Here is a 26,195-nt window from a genome sequence, read left to right as displayed (position 1 = left end):
AAGTTACTTTTACGATTTGTTTATCACCTATATAACTTAGTTAAGAATATAATTTTGATACACTGATAGTGTATATCATCCTATAATTATATTTGTTCTTTTAGGTGACTATTAATGCGTTAATGTGAAAAGTAATTATTTTTGTTATGTGACATTATATAATTAAATATATATGTAAAACTACTTTATGTTAATAGGGTATTAAAATTAAATTCAATAGTTTTTTTTTGTTTTCTACAGTATCTCCTAGCTCGACAAGCCTAGAAGTAATTCTGCACGATACTGAGCTCCATATAAGGATTTGCTACTAGCCAATGGATTGTTGCATACAACAGACAAAATTCGAACCCTCGACACTTGCTTAAGCGGACTAATGAACTAACTACTAAATCAACCCAACTTAGTTTAAATTCAACAATAATGCTCTGCATCCAAATAATTTTCCTAACCAAGTCCAACCATGTTATTTTGTCTCATGCGCCGCCCCACATTTTCTTTCATGCTTTCATAACAGACTTTTAATGTAAATCTATTCAACGTAAAGCTTCCACTTCAACATAAAGCTTCATTCTTCTCTGATTTCTCTATAGATTTTTGTTTTCTTCTTCATTTTCATTGTGTTTCACCTTTGATTTCTTCTCTTTCACTTTAGATTTAGATCTGTATTTAAATAACGTATTATTCTTTTGAATCGAATAACGTATTATCAAAACAATGAATGATTCAAGTTCAAATCAGTTGAATGAGAGAGATTTAAATTATTCTTCTGAATTGAATCAAGTGGACGAGGTTTGGATCGGTCTTCATTTCATTTGGTTTCATTCTTCAATAATTTTGAATTGAATAGAATGAAATTTAATTGAATAAAGTGATAATGAATATTTTTATTTTTCATTGCTAAAGCCAGTGTTTAATTTTTGGTTCATTTGGTATTATACAATGATTTTGTTTTGATAATATTTTCTGTTCATTCTAGAATGCAGGAGTTTCTGAATTTGAATTTATATAATGGACACTTTTTGGTTCATATGTTATTACACAGTGGTCTTGTTATGATAGTATTTTGGTTCATTCTTCAACAATTTTGAATTGAATGGAATGGAATACAATTGAATAAAATGATAATGAATAATTTCGTCATTCTTTGCTAAAATCATTATTGTTTATGAATTTGAATTTGGATAGAATGTAGGAGTTTTTGAATTTATATAATGCATATGTTTCAATTCATTGGTTATTACACAATAGTCTTGTTATGACAATATTTTGGTTCATTTTACAGTTCAGGTGTGTTGTTCTGAATAATTTGTCCCAAAAATTTGGTTGATTTTCAAGACACTCGAAGAAGCTCGAAAATTTTATAAAAATTATTCCAAACTTGCTGATTTTTCTACGAAAATAAGGAACACCACTTGGAAGAGAGATGAAATTAAAAATAAACTAATTACATGTAGTAGAGAGGGAAAATGGAAATCCAAGATATCTCCAACTCTGAAGACAAACCTCTCAACTGGAATAAACTGTCCAGCTAGAATTTATGTACTTATATTGAAGGAGGTTAGTCTTTGGATCATTTCTAAAGTTGTTCTGAATCATTTACACTCTTTCTGTGCAGATCGAGCAGAGATGCTTAAACAACACAGGGAGCTAAGCATGTTTGTGCGTCGTACCATTGAAAATAACAAGAAAGCCAGAATCAGACCGAGTAAAACATACTAGTCATTTGTAGTAGCAATGGGTGGTCATCGTGAACAAAGTTTTATTAAGAAAGAAGTGAGAAATTACATTACAAGAAAAGTACCGCATGTTTCCAAACAAGATGATGCCAAAGAATTTGGGAAGTACTTATTAAGAATGAAAGAGAAGAATTAATTTTTTTTAGATTAACCCTGAAGTTGATCACTCTATTAAAAATGTATTTTGGGCTGATGCAAGAAGTAGGACAATGTATGAGTATTTTGGAGATGTTGTTTTATTTGATACGACTTACAACACAAATAGGTATTCGGTTCATTGTGATATAATATTCGGTTCATATGCATAACCAGTTTCGGTTCGTAACTGTTGGTGTCCATTTGCAGGTACACTCTGGATTTTGGTTCTTTTGTGGGTGTGAATCACCGCGGTCAGTTGACACTTTTCGGATGTGCTTTGATAAAAAAAAATGAGGATATTCAATCATTCAAATAGTTATTCAAAAGTTGGCTTCGTTGCATGGGAGGAAAGACACCAAAAACTATTTTTACCGATCAATGTGCATCAATTACAAAAGGCTATTGAGAGTTGTATGCCAACAACAATTCACCAGTGAATACGAAGAAATTAAATAGTTACAAGTGATACGAAGAAATCGAACAAAAGATGAGTTATATTTTTTGAAATTTTTTTACAAAAAATGCATCTGACAGAAAATTGGAATGATTTTCTCACAAAGTACGGTGTTGGAGGCAATAAGTGGCACAGTTTCGTTCAATGCCCTAGTTACAGAGAAAAACAAGAACAAATAGAATCAGAAAAACTTGATATACTAAACGAACGAACTCGATCCACTAAATCTTAAATCGAACTAGTAGAAATGCGAAATTTGGGAGAAATTAACTGAATATAATAATAATAATTTTTTCAACATCTTGCAAAATATTTATTCATATTTTTGTGTATTTTTTGTTGATGAATTTAAACATACTACCAGATTTTATTGTTAATTTACGCAAAAAATTTAAAAATTTTGAGAAATTTTAAAAAAAATTTAAAAATTTTTTATTGTGATTTTGAGTTTGAGAAATGAACAATTTTTTATATTAAAAATCGAAGAGAAATAATAACATTTTTGGAATTGCAGTGTATGTAATTACTTTTTAATAAGAGTAGATTTTTTTAGTGTCTCACTTGGTTAGACTTAAGATGCAATATGTGTAGCCCAACTATAAATTCAATAGTTAATACTAACTTTTTGTGCCGTTCTTTTTCAAAGTTTAATGTCTGTTGAGCAGTGAAGCAGCAAGTGCAACGACAACAACCGCAGAAAATAAAAGATATATAAATAAATAAAATAATAATAAAAAAAGGAAGATAAAAAGCAAAAGGAACCCAATAATCTGTGGTCTGCTTCTTCGTCTTCTTCTTCTTTCCCTTACTCCTTTTCTTTCCTTTGGTTTTTATAGAGTCTCTCTCATCTCTCTTTCTTTCTTTCTGTGTCTCTCTGAATTCCTGCACAAAAGAAAATCTTAATAAAAGAAAAAATATATATAAATAAAGAGAGAGAAAGGGAAAATTCCAAAATATTGAAATTGAAACCTATTTTTGTTTTCCCTCTTTTCTCTCTCTATCTTTCATTTCTTGGAACCTAATTTCTTCTCCTTCTTCTTCCTCCTCTTTCTGAACCTAACTCAGTAACCCTTTGCATTCTTCCAATTCCGAATGTGAAACGAGGTAAGAACACTTTTTCCTTCTCCTCCGTCTTGTTCCCGAGAAAATTTCACCACTCACACACGCCAACATTACATTTCTCCCTATTTTCTCTCCAATCTCATCACCATCTAGGCATCTATCTACGAATGAAACTTGCCTTTTTTTAAGGAAATTTTGTATAATTATTTTTGGTTTAACGGTTTCCAGTTTGGTTCTTATTTGTTGCTACCTTGCACCTGTTATGTTTAATTGTTTTCTATTTATTTATTTATGTTTGTTGGAATGAAAAGAGGCTGATCAAGTAAGGGATATGAATGATGCTATTTTGATCTTTAGCTTCCAAATTAGTTTTTATGCAGTTTTTACATTGTTTAAGGGTGTGTTTAGAAGATGATATTTAGATTGAATATAATGGTTTGAATACAGACATAGTTTATGATATGATATTATTTGTAATGTTATACTAAGGTGGTGTCTGGTTTATGTGTAATAATGTGGCTCTTTTTTGCAGTTTTTGTTGTTGTTGAAGAGTGAACGTGGTGATTTTTTTCAAAATCTTAGCGAAAATGAATGATGGTAGACAAATGGGGTTGCATTACATGGATAATGGCTTCCCTTATGCTGTTAATGATAGCAACTTTGTGGATTTCTTCCAAGGAGTGTCGCACGTTCCAGTCAATTATACCTTTGCTGGCTCAATGCCTGATCAGGTTTCTTGCTTGTACTTGTAAATGTCAACTTGTTCAATGTTTGTAGTTTTGGCTACAATCTTTTAGGTTCATACTGCCCTGTGTATTGAGAATGCAAAATGAGTTTGGATGCAGGAACATTTGAATTTTTATTTTGTCATTATTTATTTATTATTTATTTTTTGATTTGATTTTTACTGGATTGAGTTTTATCCCGGGATGTGGGAGTGAAAGCATTAACTTTCATCCTCTAGTATTTAATTTAATTTTGATGCATTGTAAGTGCAGAAGTTTCTATAGAGACATTCAATTATCTATTGTCAAATCATCATGTGTTTGATTTCTGCAATAATTACCTCAAAAGATGTGCATAAGATGTTGTATGATCTGGGGATAGTGAAAACACTCTACAATAGTAGTTTATCAAAATTCATATCTAATGTTATTATTATTGTACTGCTATTTAAAAATTAAAATAACCTACTGGCACTTAACAGTTATGTAACTGAATTAGGATGTTTGAAAAGGATCTTGGTAGGTATATCTTTTTAGTTGATTGGAATAGTAAGGTAAAGTTCAAAAATAGTGTGACAATGATAGTAACTTCTCTATTATTTCAACTGTGGCAATGGATGGATAGTTCTATAGTTTCATAGAAACTCTATTCAATAGTTGACATATATGCTATTATGCCTAACAAATGCTTGTTGGTGTATTCCTAACATAGATTTGACAACATCACATGTTTAACATTGAATGGAGTGTCTATAGTAGGTAGTTGCTAACCAAGAAGTACTCCTGTATTGAATCTTGGAAGCAATTATGTTCTACAGAAATATCTCCCTATGATTAATTTATATTTGTTTATTTTGAAATTTGTTGTCCCATTTGTAAGTGTATCAAACTACATATGAAAAGAGTTATCTCTTTTTTTTTTTTTTAAAAAAAAAACTTATAATTGACTGTTTGCTTTATGTTTTGTGTATGTTCAACCTTACCTATCAAACATGAAATATGACTTTGTATCATATGCACTGTCCAGGAATGCGTTTACTGGTCGATGAACATGAATCAATATAAGTTTGGATTATCTGGTCCAGGAAGTACATCCTATTATGGTTCTTATGAGGTAAATGATCATTTGCCTAGAATGGAGATCAACAGGGCAGAGTGGGAATATCCTTCAGTAACAATCACTGAGGAGCCAGCTACAGCAGATTCTCCACCCATAAGAGAGGGAGTCACAAGCATGCAGACCATCCCTGAAGAATGTTAGTCGATATTCAGTTATTTTTACAGTTTTACCATAAGAATGTATCATATCATGTGCTACATCAGTGTTTCAATGTGGTTATTATAAGTGAATCTACCTTTTGAATTACTTTTAGCTCCATGCAAACACCACATTAGATCTTTACAAAACCTTTGAAATGAAAACCTTATTTGTTTTTGTTGTTTTAGTTGAATTGATACAGGTTTAGTTTCTCATGGATTAGGAAAATATGATAAGAATGACACTATATATCTTATTTCATTTTACTTCCGTTTGCAGGCAGTCCAAATCATCATGAGTCCGATGGCAGCCAGGTAAGAAGCTTTATTATTAACAATGCCTAAATTTTGGACCTTAACTTGTTGATTGCTGTTTTGATATTTATCATTTGTCCCTGTTTGAAATATGGGAGATATTATTTCTCATATGTTGAAAAATTTGGGGTTAGAGGGGCATAGTTGAAGTCTGGAATGGGGTAATTTGCCACATATTTTAAGTTTAAGTGAATTAATTGTGAACAACAAATAGAAAAAAAAAATCCAAACGTAAAAATGCTTTTCACAACAAATGGACATTCAAATGGCATAATTTTCCTCTTAAGCATGAATACTCAATCCCAACCCTAACATTGGACTTGAATTGAACAGAGGATTGGCTATAGAATAACCATGTCTTCGCTTGTTAGGGTATCTTTTTGCGCATAACTTCAATGAAGTTAGAGAATAAGAACATCTAGTGTTGAACACATTGTGCTTTAAATATTATTCATCACTCTCGTCATCCACTGAGTAGACTAATTTCTTTCAATTGCGGAGTTCCCTATAACTTGAAGTTTTACTTTTATTATCCACAAAAATAAAGGGAATTTCAAGTTTGAGCTTCATTTGTATATTTCTTTTTAGATCATTTTTTTTATTTCCTTTTAGATTATTTGTTCTTGTAACCGAGCCTCCCAGTGGGACAAGGCTTAGTAATAATAGTAGTTGTAGTTGTAGTAGGAGCATTCGGTATTGTATTTTTGGATAAAAATGTCGAGACCCTTTAATATACATTATCTCTTTCATGTGGACCTTTGCTTGTTCCCACCATATAACCTTCGCTGTATACCAGATGTTTATATCAAGAATTGACTCTATCATTTAGCTTTATGAATGAACTGACCAGTGATTCTGACAAATGAAGTTTAGAGAAACATGACTAGCTTAGCCAATGGTACTTAAAAAGAAAAAAGAACTAATAATTATGTTAGTTATAGCTCCTATGATGAAACTTTCTATTATATGTAAAGCAAGGTTGTTTTGGCTTGATTATTATTATTATTATTATGCGTGGGGTGTGTGTGTGCTTGCGTGTTTTTTTTTTGGGGGGGGGGGGTTGATTCAAATCGTGATGCAAAAAGATGTTATTTGAATACTGAAATAGTATTAAATCGTGATACAACATTATAAAAATTAGGTTGTTTATGATAAAGGTTTAAACTTAGATCTTGGATCAGTCTTGCATTTTATTTTTTATTCCTGCTCCGGTGAGGGTGCATTCAGCAGTGCTGTATTAGGCACAATAGGGTAAACTGATACACCACTCTGGTTCATACAAGTACATATTGTACAAACTTACCCATAACGACCCTTTTATATGTCAAAATCAAAAGGCCACGTCATTTAATCATGCATGAGTTTCTTTTTTTTTTTTTGGGCTTAATTTTAACAAGTAAACCTGTAATTTCTATATTGTTTTCAACTTCTATTTCAGTTGCTTTTGTTGCATTGCTGCAGGTCATATGGCAAGATGACATTGATCCTGACAATATGACATACGAGGTGCGATGTGCTTAGTGTTTCACACAAAAATACTGATGTATGCTTGCATTCTTTATTTTTCCCCCTCTTAATCCATTGATTATCATGTTTAATTGTGGTTTACTAAGTATCAGATTCTATTAACTCATGCTGAGAGCATACATAATTTAGGGTATTACATGAGTATATTTCAGAGAATGGAGATTGTTTTGTAAGATTTGTATCAATGAAAAAGAACATTATCACTAATATAGTGTAAAGAAGATAGGAGAGCAAGAGATGCTCTTCACAGAAACAAGATCAACTGAGATAATAATATTGGATTTGGATCCTCTAAATTTTGGATTTTCACTTTAGAGATTACACTAAAGTGAAATCCAAAATTTAGAAGATCTAAATTCATAATATTAATAATACTTGATAAAGAAACTATTAATGAAGTATTCCAATCCCTTAACGTTTCTGTGGGGAGGATTCCTCTTAAAAAATCATGCTTTATTGCTTTCACCAAATAGAGGTCAACAGTCTTGTCCTATTTGAATTAGTACCAAGAAAACCAGAAAGAAAGATGGTACCGCCTTCTAGATTAAAGAATGTCAGCATTATTGGTAAGAGCAACTTTGAGAAGGTTGCTGCTTTGTTTCACAATCTAAGTTCTGCATATTATATCTTGGAACTTGGTATGTTTCATTTTTGTAAGTGGTGACCTTTGATTGGTATGTTAAATACAAGCAGAATTAAGAATCATGGGGATCATTAACCCAAATAAAAATCTATATATTGTAGGAACTACTGGATTTGGGGGAGGCAGTTGGAACTCAAAGCCGAGGTCTCTCGCAAGAACTTATTGATACACTTCCAACCTCCAAGTACAAATTTGGAAGTTTATTCAAACGAAAAAATTATGGTAAAAGGTAATTTCATGGATCTCAACCTTTTTTTTTGGAGTAGGTGAAAATGTGGGTAATATGGATGTGAATGAAGAATATTTAAAATTACAGATTGATTATTGCAATGAAAATGTATGATAAGAGAGATATATCCAAACTCTAGAAATAGATTTCTTCTGTACTGTTTGGAAGAGGATATTCAAACTCCTGAAGTTTGATCTGTGATCTCTAACTTTATCTTTAGCACTTCCACATATTACTGGTTTCTGTTTCTCCTTTTATTTATTTATTTGTTTTGACTAGACTAGTCAAGAATTTGAAAATTTGAAACTTATGCTTTCTAGTTTTTAGGATCCAGCAAGATACTTCATACTTGTTATGTTCCCCTTTTATCTGTTATTGTGGTTTTTGGATTCATTTTTATACCAATGTAGCTCTGGATACATTCATAAAAGAGAATATATGGAGTATACAAAATGCTATTTCTGTGGTGGCATATACATAGTCTTCCCGCTCTTCCTGTTTTCATCATATGATATTAATCGAATTGCATCGACCCCAGGTGTGTCATTTGTCAGATGACATATAGAAGAGGTGACCAGCAAATGAAATTGCCATGCAGCCATGTCTATCATTGTGAATGCATTACCAAATGGCTTGGCATTAACAAGGTCAGTCCATGGTTTATTTTCATCTAATATGTGCACAATTAGTTGTCTCCCTAACTCCCTCTCATGTCATTATTTTCTTTCAGAAATGTCCAGTTTGCAATATTGAAGTGTTTGGTGAGGAATCAACCCATTAGCATCAACATGGGCAAAATGGAGATTTCCGCTTTTAAATCCTTACACATAGCCATAGGTAGTTGGAGTAGAAAGAACTGTGGCAGCGTGTCACACTATACATGTTTTTGTTTACTAGAAACAACCAAAAACAGTCACATATTCTAGCGGTTAATGTTAGGTTGGTTTGTCTTTTTTCTTTTTCTTAAAAAAAAAGGTTATTTATTCTTAGTCATGTCCCTTTTTGTTCTTGTCTTGAGGATTGGGAGTGAGAAATGTGCTTCTCAGCCATTGGTTAACAGAACTGAAGAGCTGTGATATGTCTTCCAAATGTTGCTCGTAACTCTTCATATGTTAAAAATACTTGAAAAAAAAGAAAAAGAGAGAATGATGTTTTATTGGATCGTTTATTAATAGTGATAGTTCATCGATAAAAGGTAGATAGAAATTAGTTGCCTAATGCCTATTAGTGTAGCCTGCATAAGCCCTTCTGTTCTACTTAATTCCTTCTTTATCCATCCTTCAAAGTTTTTAATATTTGTTAGTCAACTACATGAGGTGTGTGGGTTTGAGTTGAATAATTGTTTTTTAGTCCATTCCAACCTAACCTAACCTATTAGGAGTTGGTGATGCGTTATTAAGGGACTCAGTTTTATTGTTAAAGTGGTGGTAGAGAATTTGGAAGAGGATAGTGTGTTCTTGGTAATAATTTAGACCCCTCTTCTATGAATGATCAAATTAGAGAGAAGGTGATTAAGGCATATGAATTAGAGATGCTAGAGGAGTTACATTCTTCACATCGGAAGCGTGGAGAGGATTAGTTCCCCCAAAAGTTGAACTACTTATTTGGTTTGTACTGGTGGAAAAAATTTAACACAAAAGATTGTTTGTGCATATTGAACATTTTAACCGAGGAGAGCAACGCATTTTGTGTAATGTTTGAGTTATGGTGTGGATGGTTGTTGCATGGATTTTGCCTTCGAACATCAAGGGCTGTTTTATTAGCTGCATAAAGCATGTAGGGAAGAAAACACAGCAAGAGAAATGATGGACGATATTGGTGAGTGGCATTGAAAATATTTGTAAAACAATCAAAATCAACACAGTAAGACTTGATTGAGTGGTTCAATCTTTGAATCTTGTAGTATATGCACTAGGGTTTGAATTTGGTTTTATCCAAAATCATTACAGAACACTTTAGAATGAGTGTTGTGATATAGTATGACCAAATAAATAAATATATTTGTTGCTTCAAGTATTTCAATTTTTTTTAAAGAGACAAGCATTGTGAGGATGCATTATGAAAATATTTTAGACATTAATTTTTATAAAATAATAAAATAACAAATAAACGGTATAGGGAAGCATTATAACTATATATATTCGACTGTTCGAGTATTAATCTATTTTTTATAAATTAAATATGGATGATAACAATAAATTTGAAATTAACCAAAATGATATGTACTTTTAACAAATATCACATTTTACTTTTTTAATTCTTTTAAGAGTAATTATTCATTTTGGCTCCTTCAAAATTTTATTTTTGTCAAAATAGACTCCAACATTTATTTTTGACAAAATAAACTCCAAAAAATAGGCACCGTTTAACAAAATAACTTTGACGTTAAGGGAGATGTCTAGATGGCACATTAAGTATTTACTTAGAGGGTTAGATATGAAATTACAATATTGTCTTTTTTTAGATGGGAGATTATTAAACTCGAAATTCCTATTTCACTCCTTTACATTCCAGTTGACATTCATTGACTCACATTAAAAATCTCATTTGACAACGAATCATCTTTGTTGCATTTGACACATGTTCAGAAAGGATAGTGCTAGGGAGCAATGGCCTAAGTGTACAATATGTACAATGGGCTAAATCTTTGGTCTATGAATAACCATCCAAATACCAGAGATAATAAACATCTCATCCTAAAAAGGTAAGTTAATTTTGGAGTTCACCAAGAATCGAACCCTTGATCTTTCGGATCTAGAACTCTAATACCATATCATGAACCCATTCATCCCAAAAACGTAACGACAATGTAACACTAATGGTCATATCTCTAATACTTCCTAAACCTCCATTGTACACATTGTACGCTTAGACCATTGGCTCCCTATACTTTTTCGTTCAGAAAATACATATTCATTTTTGATACAATTTCAGTATTCAACACACCCAAAAATAATATTCTCTACTACTAATGTTTACTATCATACAGCAACAATAACACTATCACTAACTAAATAACGAGAACATGTTCATAAATATAACTAAAGCAACCCCAATTACACGCACCAACAACAAAAATCTCTACCTTTCTCATGTGTTCTTCAATCACAGATGACCTCATAGCATAGCTATGTACCTTATAATGGCTTTTTATCCCTTCGCTCCTTTCAACATTCAATTTAATTTTCTTAATCTCTTTTTCTACTTCATCAACCGGAACAAAATATTCACATCTCATTTTCAATTTCTGTCAAAATAAAAAGAAAAAGAAAAAAAATTCAACAAATAAGAAGAATCACAAGCTCAATTTCAACGAGTTTCATTCAAAACGACATACATGTCAAGATGGACAACAAAAAAACCAACGGCCAAAATTAACCCAAATATTCAATTTTAGTACCATCACCTCCTAATAGCAGACGCAGGTTCCATCAAATGGTTTTTCTTTTGATAGAAGCGTCGTTCTTTGTTAATGAAGATTTTTTTTTTCCCATTTTTGCTCTACCATCTACTCAATTTAGGACTTAGAATTTTCTTCAAATTAAAATATAAATCTCCACATATATCACTCTAACCCTTTAAGTAAGCACTTAACGTGCCACTTAGACATTTTTACTAATATTCAGAGTGAAGCGTTAACACTGAGACCATTTTATCAAATAATATATATTTTTTGAATTTATTTTGTCAAAAATAAAAGTTAGAGTCCATTTTAACAAAAACATAATTTTTCCAGAGTCAAAATGCTTATTTATTTATTTATTTATTTTTTGAATTTCTTAACACCAGCATGTGATCTACTAACAGGTGGCAGTCATTGTGGTCCGTACCTTGTGGAAAAACAAAACTAAGGATCAGCATACCAAATCCTTTGTATCAGACAAAAAAATTACCAAACCTGCAAACCATTAACATACAAACAAATGTAAACATTGAAGACAAAGGCAATTTTCCCATTTTCCAATAATATGATAAACCACAAAATTCTATTACGTTATAATTATATACCGCCATTCAGGAGGAATCACTATTCACCAAATGTTATTACCCAAAAAAAATTCATAAACAACTCACAAAGTTAAACATAAATCCCGCAACAAGAGGGCAAAAATAATTCCTCCAAAAACAAAATAAATTCATAAACATTAACACCACCAAAATCAAAAGGAAAAACTAACCCCCCCAAAAAAAAAAGTAAAAATTAAAATATTTACAATAAGATCTAAGACCTTGTTCAAATCAGAAGCCATTATTATTCCTCATGAAAAAGTCTTCTAGCTTGCGTTGTTGCAAAGAACACAATCCATGATCCTTAACCAAGCTACACGAAGTCGAGGGTAAACCCTGTTGGTGTGAATTCTTGATTCTCTCACCATGTCTTCCATGGTTTCAACAAAAAGATTCAAGCTTCTGAGTGGTGGAATATAAAGTGTTAAAGGGATGGCAGAAAAAGCCACAGAGAAGAAAAACTGCAGCATTTGTTTGCGTGCTTCTTTTCTTATTTTCCTCAAAAAGCTTCTGATGATGATGATGATCAAGGAGGCACACCCAAGAGAAGAATTTTGGACCCAGAAACAAAGTTGTATACTTTAGATCAAAGGGTATCTGGATTTGGTTTTTGTTTATCAAAACTCTTGGATCTCAAAGATTTTCTCAAGAATTGACTCAAGAGGAAAGAAAAGAAGACTTGAAATTTTCACTCTTCTAAAGGGTATTGGTCTTTTAGAAAACACAAAGGGCAAGAAAGAGAAAGAGAAAAAATAATACTGTAGGAAAGAAAAGCAAGTTCTGGATCCCTAAAGATTATTGAACCAACCGAAATTTGCAAGGTGGAGAGTATAGTATATATCTAAATCATCAAACCAAATTTTCAGAGGGAATTAAAGTTGTTATGGATGGTTATTAATGATAATCACATGATAGAGATATATATAAGAGAAATTTCTTTTATTTAAAAAAAAATGGAAATTAAGAAAGGGGACGTATAACGTTTTCAAAGACCTTTAACCTTATGTTGTGGTTGAGATGCGTCCTCTGAATTGTGGGTTCAATTTGTTTATTTTATTTTTTTTATAATTGTGAAATTATTAGCTTTCTAAAATCTAAATTATTCTCCCAATCATATTTGAATTTCTAAATTTCAGGAGAAATAATTAACGAGTATATTATTTTGATTTATCCAAATGCTTTAAAAATATTTAACGGATAACGTATTTATGTATTTTTTTGGTTTAGAATTTAGATGAATATTTTTAAAAATTAAAAAGTATATATTTTCTTATTACAAAATTATCCATCATATTTAAAAAATTTTAAAAAATTTAATGAAAACAAAATAAATTAACAAAAAGTAAAAAAAAATTAAATTAAAAATAAAAAATTTATTTTCCTCAAATCAATTTTGATTTTATTCAAATTTTAAATATATAAACAAAATTTAATTAAAAAATAGATTTGTTAAATTAAAAAAAATGGCGTCAATGAATGGCCACCTGTCCCGCTTGTTCACAAAGCTATTCTAAATTCCTGATTGAAAATTCTCGTTCTGTAACGTGGTTTATTTTCTTCTAGTGGTGGACAGTGGACACAAAACAAGGGAGTATATTGCATTTATTATTTTTTTTGCTGACATTTCATTTATTAATTTTATTAATTTATATATAACCTTTGGTACATATCTATTTATATTTAATTAACGAGGTGTGAGGAGGTGATGCAAGTAACGGCAGCTGTAACAACATTTCAGTTTTTTTTTTTAAATTATGTTCATTATTTAATAATTAATTAATTAATTAATTAAATTTATAATAATTTTAATTTTAATTTTATGATAAAATATTAGAAGATAATATATTTAAAAAATTAATATATTTAATTTAAAATATAAAAATATTTATTTTAGTATATTTTTAACCGACAATAAATAACTTTTAAAACATAGTCATAACTAATTTTATACTTATTAGATTTGAATAATCTTTAGCTATATGAAAAGATGAGAAAATTATCTTTATTTTTTGAGTTTAGTGCAAAATTAAATTTAAATTTAATTAAGTAGATACATCTGTTACAAGTTTATAGTAAAAAATCGTATTGTAACTATTAACCAATCAGCTTGATATATAATATTTTATGAATATCTCAAGTTATAGTTATCCAATTGACTTCGTTCAAAATTTGTTGTAAAAATAACTCAATTCTCTATAAATTTGTATCTAATAACTATTTTCAAATTCAAAATATAAAAAATTTTATAAGACGTTTAAAGTAACAATTCAGATTGAAGATTTCATATAAACACGAGTTAGATTCTCTTAATGCAATTTGCACATATCTAAGAGCGTAGTTGTCAAAATCAAACCGGTGATTGAAGCAATCAAGTTATTGGGTCACTTAATTATTGGTTCAACCGGTGGATCACTGATCGAACCGATTAACTTGAAATAATTAAATAATTATATAAATTTTAATTTTTTTTATTATAAGTATTTTTATTTTATTTTTATAAAAATAATTATAAATTTTAAATTTTAATACTTTATTAATTAGTTTATATTTATTGTATTATTATATTATTATAGGTGAAAATCACGTACAGTTGTTTTCATGTGAAGATATTTAAGAACAGTTAGATGATTTAACAAGTTTGACTGAATATCATCTAAAGATTTTTAACTATCAAATTCATATGAAGACAATTGCATGTGAGTATTTACCTATTATTAATTATATACTATAAGTATTTATTGAAAAATAATATTAATAGATATCATATAATCATGAAAAGAAAAAATAAATTGGGATTTATTAAATTTTTTGTTTATCTTTTTAATTTATATATTTAATAAAATTTATAGTTGAATAAAATATAAATGATTCAAAAAAAAGTGACTTTAATTAAAATTAAAATAAATTGAATATAAATAAAATAAAAGTTTGTTATATATATATATTGGTAAGAAGCATTACTAGCTTGGTGGTAAGATTGTCCTTGCACGGTGGACTTGCAAAACCGTGGTGCGTCAACTAGACCGAACGGTTCGATCCGGTCTAATTTTTTTACCAAATTTGACCGGATTTGATTGATTCACTTTGGATTTGATCGGTTTATGGCAGTTCTCTACTTTAAGCAGTCCTAATCTTAGACTAGACCGATATTGGGTCTGATTTTCTGATTGAATCAACTGGTCCGGTCCAATTTTAATAACTATGCCTAAGAGCCAGTTGAGTCCTTCATTTTTCATTCTATTCTCTTTTTCTACACGAAAATTCTAGTAATTTATTTTCTCTATCTTCTATTATCTCTACAAATTGTTATTCATATACATTTTTCACTTCATTATAAAAAAATCTTTATCTTTTCTCACTTTCTTACTCTCATTATAGATCATTCGCCAAATTATTCACAAATTTTATTCGTATATTGTTTGAGAAAGTATCTTTTCTAAACTATGCTAACTACGGAGACCAGGAATATAGAAATTTTCTTTCTACGATAAAAATAACATGAACTCAGAAATTTGCATAGGATTCATATTTTTTGCAACCTCAATATTTATATTGAGTTTCATCAAAAGAATGAAACATATCTCTTAACCAAAGATATATATCTGCCTACATCGAAACACGCACAAATTCTAGTCATGAAATAAGTCTCTCTTCGCTAACGAATAGTGTCTATTTACATTAAAATATATATAGAATTTCTACACATTTCACTCGAAGTAAAGATTTTATGCTACTTTTTTTTGAGTTATATCTTAAATGTTTTTAATATAGAAACTAGTATTGCATGTCATGATATAATATCTCTCAATTGTATTCACATTAAACATTATAATAACCAGTTTTATGTGCATTAAAGAACTGAGGAAATAATGCTTTGGTAAAGAAAAATGACCCCTAAAGACAAGATAATCAAAGTGATCATTCGATAAGAAAAGATGATGATTGACAAACTTTTGGGATAACGACATTCGGTAAGAAAAGAGGACTCCTTTTAATTTTATACACAGTTTGAGTTTAATACCCTCCAAAATCAAAGCAATGTTAAAAGATTGCTTAAGAAAAGTTAAGGTCAATTTCATGTATCAGATAAGAGTTTATATCAATAAAAAATCGTTTTCTTTTCATGTACAGAGAAGTTACAAAAATGTCAAGAGAAATCAAGTCAATGTTTATATGTTTGCATTTTGTATATTTTAATATTATACGTATTTAGTCATGAGTTACATGTGTAATAACATAAGTAAATAAGAAGCATATAAAAGTCACACCACTTCGACTAATTGAAAATATTGCATTATCACTGTTTTTATTTTAAAATTCGAAGTAGTTGAAGATAGATACGATGATATCATATAGATAAATTATTGAAAAAATTTTATTTCTCACCCTCTCTTCATATCATATTCAGAAATGATGTGGTGCGAAATAATACACTACTCGATTGAATTGAAAAAACAGTACACTATAAAATGATTAGTAGTGAGATATCAAGGACATAAATAGAAAATGTTAAATATTTGCTCAAATTTATATTAAGAATGGAGAATAGATGATTATTTTAGTTATAGATATACACATTAAGGGAATTTGAATTTTTTATATGTCTTATTTTATCTTTATTGAGCACTACAATTGTGTCTATTATATTTGTTTTTTTATTTATATGATTATTTAATATGTATTGTTTTGCCTATAATCTAGTACGTATCTTTCATGTTAATATCACTAGCTCTATTTATATTTCTTAACTAGTAAGGATTGTAATAAAAATTAGTTATTTATTATTTTTTATATAAAAAATTTATTTTAAAAATTTCGTAAAATTTGAATAACAATAATTAATATAATTCAAATAAGATTTAAACTTAATTTAAAAATATTAGGGTATTACAATAATTATTTTAGTAAAATTTGAATAAGACCAAGAGAATAGTAATAATAATATTCAAAAAAATTTCAACTATATCATCGGTTCTTTAACTAATCTAATTTTATTTAAATGAATTAATTTCTTTTTTTAGATTAAATTAGAGAATTTTGTCTAGTGGTATGATAAATTAAATTTCGGAGTGACAAAATTAAAGAAAAGATTTTTTTTTCAAAATGGCTTACTTTTTTTTTTGTTGATTGACATGAAAGGCCAAATTTGTATGTTAAATATTTATAGTATTTTATTTTCCTTTTTGATGATTTAGCATTTATTTACAAAATAACTATACCACGTTAACTATTTGTCCATATATTTGGAAGTCATTGAATGCTTGCTTCAATTGTCATATATTTCAGGAAGCCTTGGGTTAAGGAAAAGTGAAGTACTTATTTTTGTTTTGGGTGACTAAAGTACTTAAATTTATCAATATAGGGTTTGTTGGATGTTATTTAAAAAAAAAATTATAAAAATAAAAGTAATTTTATATTTAGATATCTCATATAAAAAATCTTTTTATTTATCAATTATATTTAGATAAAATAAAATAAAAATAAATTTTTGTTCATTTATTATGTGAAAAATATTTTTTTATCAATTTAATAAAGCCAAAACAAGCACATATTCATACTCATAATGTAATAATGGTTTATTAATCAAATTGCACTCCAGACAAAGAATAAAAGGGTACAAATTAATGATACTCTTTATTATCTTTCTAATAATTCTTTGTTAGGGGTTTACATAGTTAAGGTTTTTGGAAAATCAAACATGATACGAGGTTAAGGAGAAATATAATTAGTTTTAGATGAGTAAATCAATCTGGTTTCAAAAGATCAAACCTGTTATTAACAAGTTTTAGAAATAATAATTAAACTGCTTTTTTGTTGGTTAAAAAAATCAAATTTTATACTCAAAAAATATTTAAAATATAAGAATCGTTTTTTTCTTAAATTACTAGTTTAATATTCTAAAAGAATTTTGAATTAGTTAACCAGTTAAAAAGTTAGTTTTCACCAATTTTATTAAGAGTAATGGTAGAGAAATAATATCATAAAATTATTTTATTTAATTTAATATTTATAATTTTATATATGTGACATTTATAATTATATGTTTATTACATCTAAAATAATTTATTTATTTTAATAATAATTAAAGAATGTAAAGTAAAAAAAAATATTTAAAAAAAGCTAAAAGTGATACTATGAATTAGTAAAATTTATTTGTTGAAAACAACTTAGTGTGTGTTTGGATTGTGATTTGTCAATTGATTTTATAGAATTGATTTTGGGTAGAAGTAAGTTTGTGTCAACATGATTCATGTTTAGCAATTTTATAATAAAATTGATTTTGATAAAATAAATATTGTTTGGATAATATTAGTTAAAATCACTTTTAGATAGATAATTACTAAAAAAAAAGACATGACATTAAATTATAATGTTATTTTTTTATATATGTTTAATTTTTTATATGTTTTTATATAGTATATTTTTAATATTCTTAGTACTCTTTTTTAGTACGTTATAATTTTTTACTATTATTATTATTTATAGTTAATTTTTTTGTTTAATTTATTTTATCGAATGAGATCAATAAATTATATTATAAAAAGATAATAATAAATATAATGCACAAAATTTATCATTATAAAAATATATAATATTAAATAAAAAATTAATAAAAACTATAAATAATAAATAATTGAAAAAAAGAGTTCATATAAAAAATGATAAGAATTCTATAAATAATACAATAATATGTATAAAGGATAAAGTTAATAAAAGAAAAATAAATATTAATATTAATGGTTAAAAGTCAGTTAATGTAACGTAAAAATTAAAAAATATTGCTTCTTATATACGTAATTTTGTGATCAAAATTACTTCTATGTTTATAAAATAAAAAATTAATCAAACAAAAAATTAAAACTTTCAAAAAAGCTGTAATCTATTTCTCCTCTTCAAACAATGAATAAAATTACTAAAAACTATTGGACTCAATAATTTCTTTTTTACATATATTATCTTTTGTTAAATATGTTAAGATATGCTACTGCAATACGTTTACGTACAAAAAGAATTTTTAAATGTTGATTCAAAAATAAAATTTAAAAAAGATAAGATAAATTGAATTTTAATATTATATGAAAGAATTTTATAAAAATAAAATTAAATTATATTTTTATATCTTTAATTAATTTATTATTGAGGAGTGTTAGGAAATTAATAATTTTTGTGTTTTGTAATCATTAATTGACGTTTTTAATAGTGTGAAATTACATTCAACGGTGAAAGATCTCTCATTTTACTTTTGATAGTTAAGTGTTGACCACAAAACACAAAAATTACTAGTTTCCTAGACTTTTTCTTTATTTATTATATATTTAAAGAACAGGCATTAATTTTTTATACATTATAAATTTTAATTTTACCTTTTTATAATTTCACATATTTATTTAATTAATTATGAGAACGTCAGCAAGTTAAATTAATAATTTGCGGTTAAACTCATGATCTTATTAAAACACCCAATCTCTTATCTTTAACAAGATTAGTTAAGTATTAAAAAGAAAAGAGTAAGAAAATAAAAAACGGTTAAAATTAATTTGGAAGTGGCGGTAAATTAACATCCTATTTTGACTTTTAAAAGATAATAAGATTAATTAAATATTATTATTATTATTAAAATAAGATAAGAAGTAAAGATAAAATGATTAACTCAATCATATCTAAATGAGGAACTTAAGATAGCATGTTGAGTTGAATAAATATATAAAATCCTGAAGCTATTGCTCTTTTGAGCTACAACAGTCTCCCAAACACGGTTAGTTAGCTCTGAGGCTACAATCCCACGCTTCCTGCTCTAACCGCTACCAGTCATCAGAACCATCCGAACTAGGAATAATCCTTTTTCTTTCTTCAGATCACCTCGTCTCACACATTCACTGTGATGGAATCTTGTGACAAGATGAATGGAGGAACTGCGGATATTGTTTCTGGTGGTGGTAACAAGAAAGGGAGTGATAATGGCATCTGCTGCAACTGCCAAAAGAGTCAATGCTTGAAACTTTATTGTGAATGTCTTCGTGCTGGAAATTTGTGCAACAATTCTTGTACTTGCAAAGCGTGCGAGAATAATGAGAATAACAGGGATAAAGTGTATGAGAAGAAAAAAGAAATAGAATTACGTGATCCAGAGGCGTTTCAATCCAAGATTATTATTGGTGGGAACGAAGCAGCAAGGCACAGAAAAGGATGCAACTGCAGGAAATCAAAGTGCAAGAACAAGCACTGCGCTTGCTTCAGTGCTGGAGTTGGTTGCTCTAATCAGTGTAAATGTGACGATTGCATGAATGAGTATGGAATCGTCAACAACCAACAAGTACTTGTTTTGACTAATGATAGTAATAATAATGGCAGCAACAACATCACGGTGGATAATGGATCATCTCAATTTCAACATCTATTTGCCGATAACGATGGCTTCTTACAGGTATAATTTCTACTAGTATTGTCCACAAGAGTTCAAGAGTATGATTTTTTCTCTTAATTAAATTGCTTTACCATCAAATTTTATTTTTATATATGTATATCAGAATATGCAGAATTCTGAATCAGATATGGATAGAATTTTTAATGAGATAGAGCAGGCAGATTATTATTATTATGGTCAGCAAACGTCACTGAGCAGCAACAGCGAGAATGGAATCAACAATAACAACGTGAATTTGCCATCCAATCAGCAAGATAGCCATGTTCTTGCTGCTGCTGTTTGTTATAACTATAATCTTTATGGAAACATTATTCAAAACAATGTTGCTGCACCTAATTATCATCAGCATCTTACTACCCCAAGGCAGATTTCTCCAGTCGAATACAACAACACTATTGATGATCTTGATTTGGAGGGACCATCATCATCTTGGTTCTATGGTGAGCCCTCTTCCCTTCCTAGCTTCTTCACGACGGACACAGCAATTCAGGATAGTAATCAGCAGTATAAACCTGAGACTCTGAATTATGGTGATATTTTTCAACAAGAAGCACTACCAATATCACCGACAATGAATCAGAGTGCACAGCATCTGACAAACACGCAACCACCTAGTCATCCTAATAATAACCAACTTCCATAATGTGAAACTAGAACAAGTGTAAGAGTTTAATTGTTATGTGTGGCAACTTTTATGTTTGGAAAAGAGGGAAGCGCGTTTGAGTCTCTTGAACGTTGCATCTTTATGTTTGGCAACTTTTTTATCTTTTAAATACAAATTCTAGCTTTTGCGTTTACGTTTTTAGGTTGAACTGAAATTTATTTTCTATATACCAATTGTGTTGTTCATTGTTCATATGTTCATTATTTTTTTATAATATTTTTTTTCAATACTCTCTTGTGTATATTATTATTTTTATAAAATTTCTATTATTTTTTTTTGAGTTTTTTACTCTTATTGTTATTTTTTTGTATGGTTCACGCCATCAAGGAAAGAACATAGACCTTCTTCACAACATTAAAACTTGAATAGCTTTTTTGGGAGTCTTACACTCTATATCAATACATTTTTGGAACTCATTGCTTCCTTTTCTAGGACTCTTCCCCTTTCCTGATTTCTTTGATCTGCATCATAGATCCCAAAATGCTCATTAGCCACTAATAATCGATCTTGTATAATAGGATTGAAATACCAATTATAAATCCCAAAATAAACAAAATAATATTGAATTGTCACAAAATTATTTTAGAAAACACGGGGTTCAGCCCTGCTTCCAGGAAAGGCCAAATTCAACCCTGTTGAAGCCTAACTAACTGCTCACTCCATATTTGTTTCGGCTTCTTAAGAAAATTGGTCATAGTAGATCCGAAATTCGGATATATATTCAAGTCTCCAAATGCGAAATTTCAAAAACCTTGAGTCATTGTTCTTTTTCAGTTCTTACTTCTGAGGATATATCAGTTTCTCAAGTTGTAATAGGGTGTCCTATCCTTACAAGCTGCAAAATTGAAGTTACTAGAGAAGCAACTAGTTTGTTGAAGCAATGGTTTTCCTTAGCCTCAGCAAATTGAGATTTCAAATTGCACTAAGAATGTTACCACTCTTCAGGATGTGAAGATTAGATCAAGCTTGCATCATTCAGATCATTACAAACTACACGTGCCAATTTTAGCGTTTCGTTACTGTGACTATTAGGACTTTAAGTGTGACTATCTCAATTTTTTGATACATCAAAGTGATTGTATTTTTTTTAATCAGTTAATTTGTACTGTGCTATTCTGGTTATTACTAGCTCCCTTTTATAATGTTTCGTTAAATTATCAAGACAAGGAAGAATCTGTTTTATCCTTGCATTCATTAGCACTAGAAGAAAATACTTTTGGTACAATTGGAAGATGGACATTGATACCTGACTAAAAACTGATAAAAGAAAATTCAATAGGACAATAGTATAAGTTCAATATTTGGTGTATTGTTCCAAAAGATTTCATTGCTCTGATTGAGCCTCAGTAGGCTAAATTCTTTCCAGTAAAAATAAAATAAAAAACATCTTGTTCAATAATGCAAGAGCTATTTGTGCAGACTAAAGATGGTTCTCCCACAATTGGTGAAGCTGTATTAAACACCTTTGATGCTCCTAAAGAAGCATATTGGTATTGGATTGGTTTAGCAGCTCTTATTCGTTTCACAGTTTTGTTCAATTTTCTCTTCACCCTTTCACTAATTTACCTTGATAGTAAGACCTCACACTCTAATCAATCTTAATTTCTATTTGATTACTTCTATCACTCACTCACTAACTAACTATCTATTTTTCAAATCTTTTGTTAGCCACTGGAATTAAACAAAATACTTTTCAATATTGAAGGTTGATTTTACATCACCTAATCACTAAGATTACAATCATTTACTTATTTAGTCAATTGATTCTTAATTTATTCTCTAATAAATTCTATTTTTTTGACAATTAGTTCTTGCCACGTAATATCATTAGAAATTGGTTCTTCTATTTCACCTTCATCCATAACGGTGTTCTTGTATGTGGTGAATAGTAATAAAATTTTAATTTACAATAATTTTGATGGCAATACCAAAGAAATTATTATGTAGATAGTGTTTGTTGTTTTATTGTATATGATATGATAGGTGAAAATAAAAAATAAATATAAAATGTGTGTCAATGTATATTTTGTTGCTGTTATTTTTTTTACTCCTATTAACCTCCTCCTTTATTGATGTCAAGAATTTGTTATAATTAACTATAAAAATAATAGCAAGCTATATAAAAAAAATCACATGTGAAAAAAATAAAATTAAAACTGAGATTTCATACCACATACAATGTTAAATACAAATTTAATAATAAAAATAGAGTGATAAAATGATAAAAAAATGAAAAAAATATACGTAATAGATGGTTCACATCGAACATTGTTTTAAAATGATGGTGGAAAATACTTCCAATAGATGGAATATTGCATGAAAATGATGGTAGAAACCAGTGCTTCTAACAGATGAAACCTTGCGTTGAAAATAATGGTGGAGGGTTAATATTTTCAGCAGAACAGAAAACATTTTCATAGAGCTAAAAATAAAAGTAGATCTTTTTTATTTTGAAGTCAATTTTTTTTAGGAAAGTGATAGAATGAATTATCAAAAAGAAAAAATCATATGTTTCTACTCTTTAAAAAAATTGTGAATTAATTTTTGAAAAGTTAAAATTTTTTTTATAAATGATACCAAACACGTATATTGTGATTTTTTATCATTCAAAATAATAATAATAATAATAATAATAATAATAATAATAATAATAATAATAATAATAATAATAATCTATAACAAATACATGGGTTTGGTGTCCAAGATTTCTTTTTAATATTATCCTTTCTAATTAACTTCTCCACTTAATGTCTGAAAAACTCCTATTATTCCACTTGGTCACCTTGATGTAACTTTCACCTCTTAACTTTCACTTCTTACACATTTTTCTCTTCTCATCTCATCTCTTATTAATATTATTGAATACATTAATTGATTTTAAAAATACATTAATCTCATGTCAATAATAGATTTGCGTTTAAACATTCAGATATTCATAATAATAATAAAATTGGTCCAATTTCAAGTAATAGATAAAACTAATAATATTAGTGGGTATAAATTATCATTTTTTAAAAGCTTTAATTCATACTTAGTAAATTTTTAATTATTTCTAATATACTATGTTACATATATCTATAATACAGTGTATTATATTATGATTATTAATTGTTCACTTAAAAAATTTATACTATTAATTTAATATTTAAATTTTTTTATTATGGTACTATTTTAATGTATTCTAAATTTTTATTATGTATTCATAATTTTCATAAAAATCATTTTAAAAAGAAATATTAATCTTATTTTTTAATTTTTTTGTCCAAACAATATTAAATTATTTATATTAAAAGATTTACGTAATTTAAAAAATATTATTTATATGTTAAAAATCTGTTTTTAGATATTTAAGTATTAGAATTGATCCAAATAATATATTCAATGATGATAACATTGGTTAGTTATATATATATATATATATATATATATATATATATATATATATATATATATATATATATATATATATATATATATATATATATATATTCTATTAGTTTATTAATTTTATCTTTTGAATTATTTTTTATTATGATACTATTTTAATGTACTCTAATTTTTTATTGTATATTTATAATTTTAAAAATAATTATTCTTAGAAGAAATATTAATTTTATCTCTTTATTTTTTTTAGCTATGACAATATTAAATAATTTATATTAAAATATTTAGATAATTCCAAAACTATTATTTATACTATAACAAAATAACAATATACAAAGAAAATACGAGAGAGTTTGATGTTCAATTTTTTTTTCTATTCAGTAAGTTCTGCTTAGCAATTATTGTATAAAATATTTATTAAAAATATTGGTAATTTTTTATTTAATTTATACGGTAAATAATAACATTTTATGTAATTTTATTTTATCTAGTATCTAATAAATTTAGAGTCGGATTTTCTTTTATTATTTTCAAATTGAAATAGTCCCATTCTATATTGACAACTTTAATTTCTATCATAATAACTATTTTTTCTATTATTTTCTATTTACTATTTTTTTTGTCATACTAACTTTTTTTTATTCTAATAATAATTGTTCTATACAGAAAAAATACATCCAAATTAGAAATAGAAGTAAGAAAAATTTAAAAAAATGAAACAAATTAAAAGATAAATCAATAGAGTAAAGAATTGAAGAAGAAGTTACACATAATTTTTTTTATAACCTTACTGAAATAGAGATGAAAATGAAATAGAAAAGATGAGTCGTTCTTGTGGAGGTAGTTTCTTTATGTACCGTAACTGACGGATGCACGTGAGAAGTTCTATCACGAAAGATAATATTAAAATTTAAATTTGGACACTAAAATTTTGAAGTGAGTTATGTTCTGTAAACTATGTGCAATCACTCTCCATACAATAGTAGCTGTTTTATAAAATATTTATTTATTTATTTTTAAAAATCTAATTTTTTAATTCTAAAAGTATTGGTATTTTTTATTTAATTTATAGTGTTAATAGTATTTTATTTTATTTTAGTTAATACCTAATAAATTTAGATTTAGAATTTTCTTTTTCTTTCTTCACAAGATTGAATTGAAATAATACTATTGTATGATTCACAATTTTAATGTTTGTCATAACAACTATTTTCTCCTACTATAATGTTACAGGTTAAATATTTTTTAATTTAATTTATATATTATAAATAGTAATATTTTATTTCATTAGTTACTTAATAAATTAAAAGAGATATAAGAGTTTGGTTTTCAATTATTTTTTTCATTTTACTCCTATCACTATAACCCAAAACAACCGATGCAGTTATCATTATTTCTACCATCACAAGAGCAGCCCAAAATAACATATATTGTAGCGTTTGGTAGAGAGACAGAGACGGAAAGACTGAGACTGAGAGACAGAGATTGAAATAAATCTCAGTATTTTGTTTGGTGCAAAGTGGGAGACCAAAATTGAAACAAGAATGAAATTCTAATTTAATTTGTACAAAGGATAAAATTGAAATGAAGGTATTTTAGGTATAAAATGTTATTAAAGTTTCATTCTC

At 27.9% G+C, this 26,195-nt stretch overlaps 1 protein-coding gene and 1 long non-coding RNA gene across 4 annotated transcripts; one reads left to right on the top strand and one right to left on the bottom strand.

The window, feature by feature from the left end:
* The first annotated feature begins 2,955 nt into the window (after positions 1-2,955).
* LOC112707699 (E3 ubiquitin-protein ligase BIG BROTHER) lies at positions 2,956-21,314 on the top strand. Of its 3 annotated transcripts, XM_025759593.3 has the most exons (8): positions 2,956-3,432; positions 3,923-4,121; positions 5,143-5,371; positions 5,653-5,687; positions 7,149-7,193; positions 7,959-8,086; positions 8,625-8,733; positions 8,817-9,242. In XM_025759593.3, the coding sequence occupies exons 2-8, from the start codon at positions 3,978-3,980 to the stop codon at positions 8,865-8,867; spliced, it is 741 nt and encodes a 246-aa protein (XP_025615378.1). In that variant the 5' UTR covers positions 2,956-3,432; positions 3,923-3,977; the 3' UTR covers positions 8,868-9,242. The 3 variants fall into 3 exon arrangements, with proteins under 3 accessions (XP_025615378.1, XP_072057842.1, XP_072057841.1); XM_072201741.1 differs by lacking the exons at positions 7,149-7,193; positions 7,959-8,086; positions 8,625-8,733; positions 8,817-9,242 and adding exons at positions 19,950-20,519; positions 20,632-21,314 and having other exon boundaries at positions 3,066-3,432; XM_072201740.1 differs by lacking the exons at positions 7,149-7,193; positions 7,959-8,086; positions 8,625-8,733; positions 8,817-9,242 and adding exons at positions 19,950-20,519; positions 20,623-21,314 and having other exon boundaries at positions 3,066-3,432.
* Positions 10,559-13,072, bottom strand: LOC112707698 (uncharacterized). The gene is made up of 3 exons (XR_003156127.3): positions 12,316-13,072; positions 11,917-11,984; positions 10,559-11,333 (listed from the first exon to the last, which is right to left on the bottom strand). It is a non-coding gene; the product is annotated as an uncharacterized lncRNA (long non-coding RNA).
* Positions 21,315-26,195: the final 4,881 nt, after the last annotated feature.

The sequence above is a fragment of the Arachis hypogaea genome, chromosome 8 (genome assembly GCF_003086295.3).
Source record: "Arachis hypogaea cultivar Tifrunner chromosome 8, arahy.Tifrunner.gnm2.J5K5, whole genome shotgun sequence".
In the NCBI taxonomy this organism is placed as follows: Eukaryota; Viridiplantae; Streptophyta; class Magnoliopsida; order Fabales; family Fabaceae; genus Arachis; species Arachis hypogaea.
This window is presented reverse-complemented; position numbering and strand designations above follow the sequence as displayed.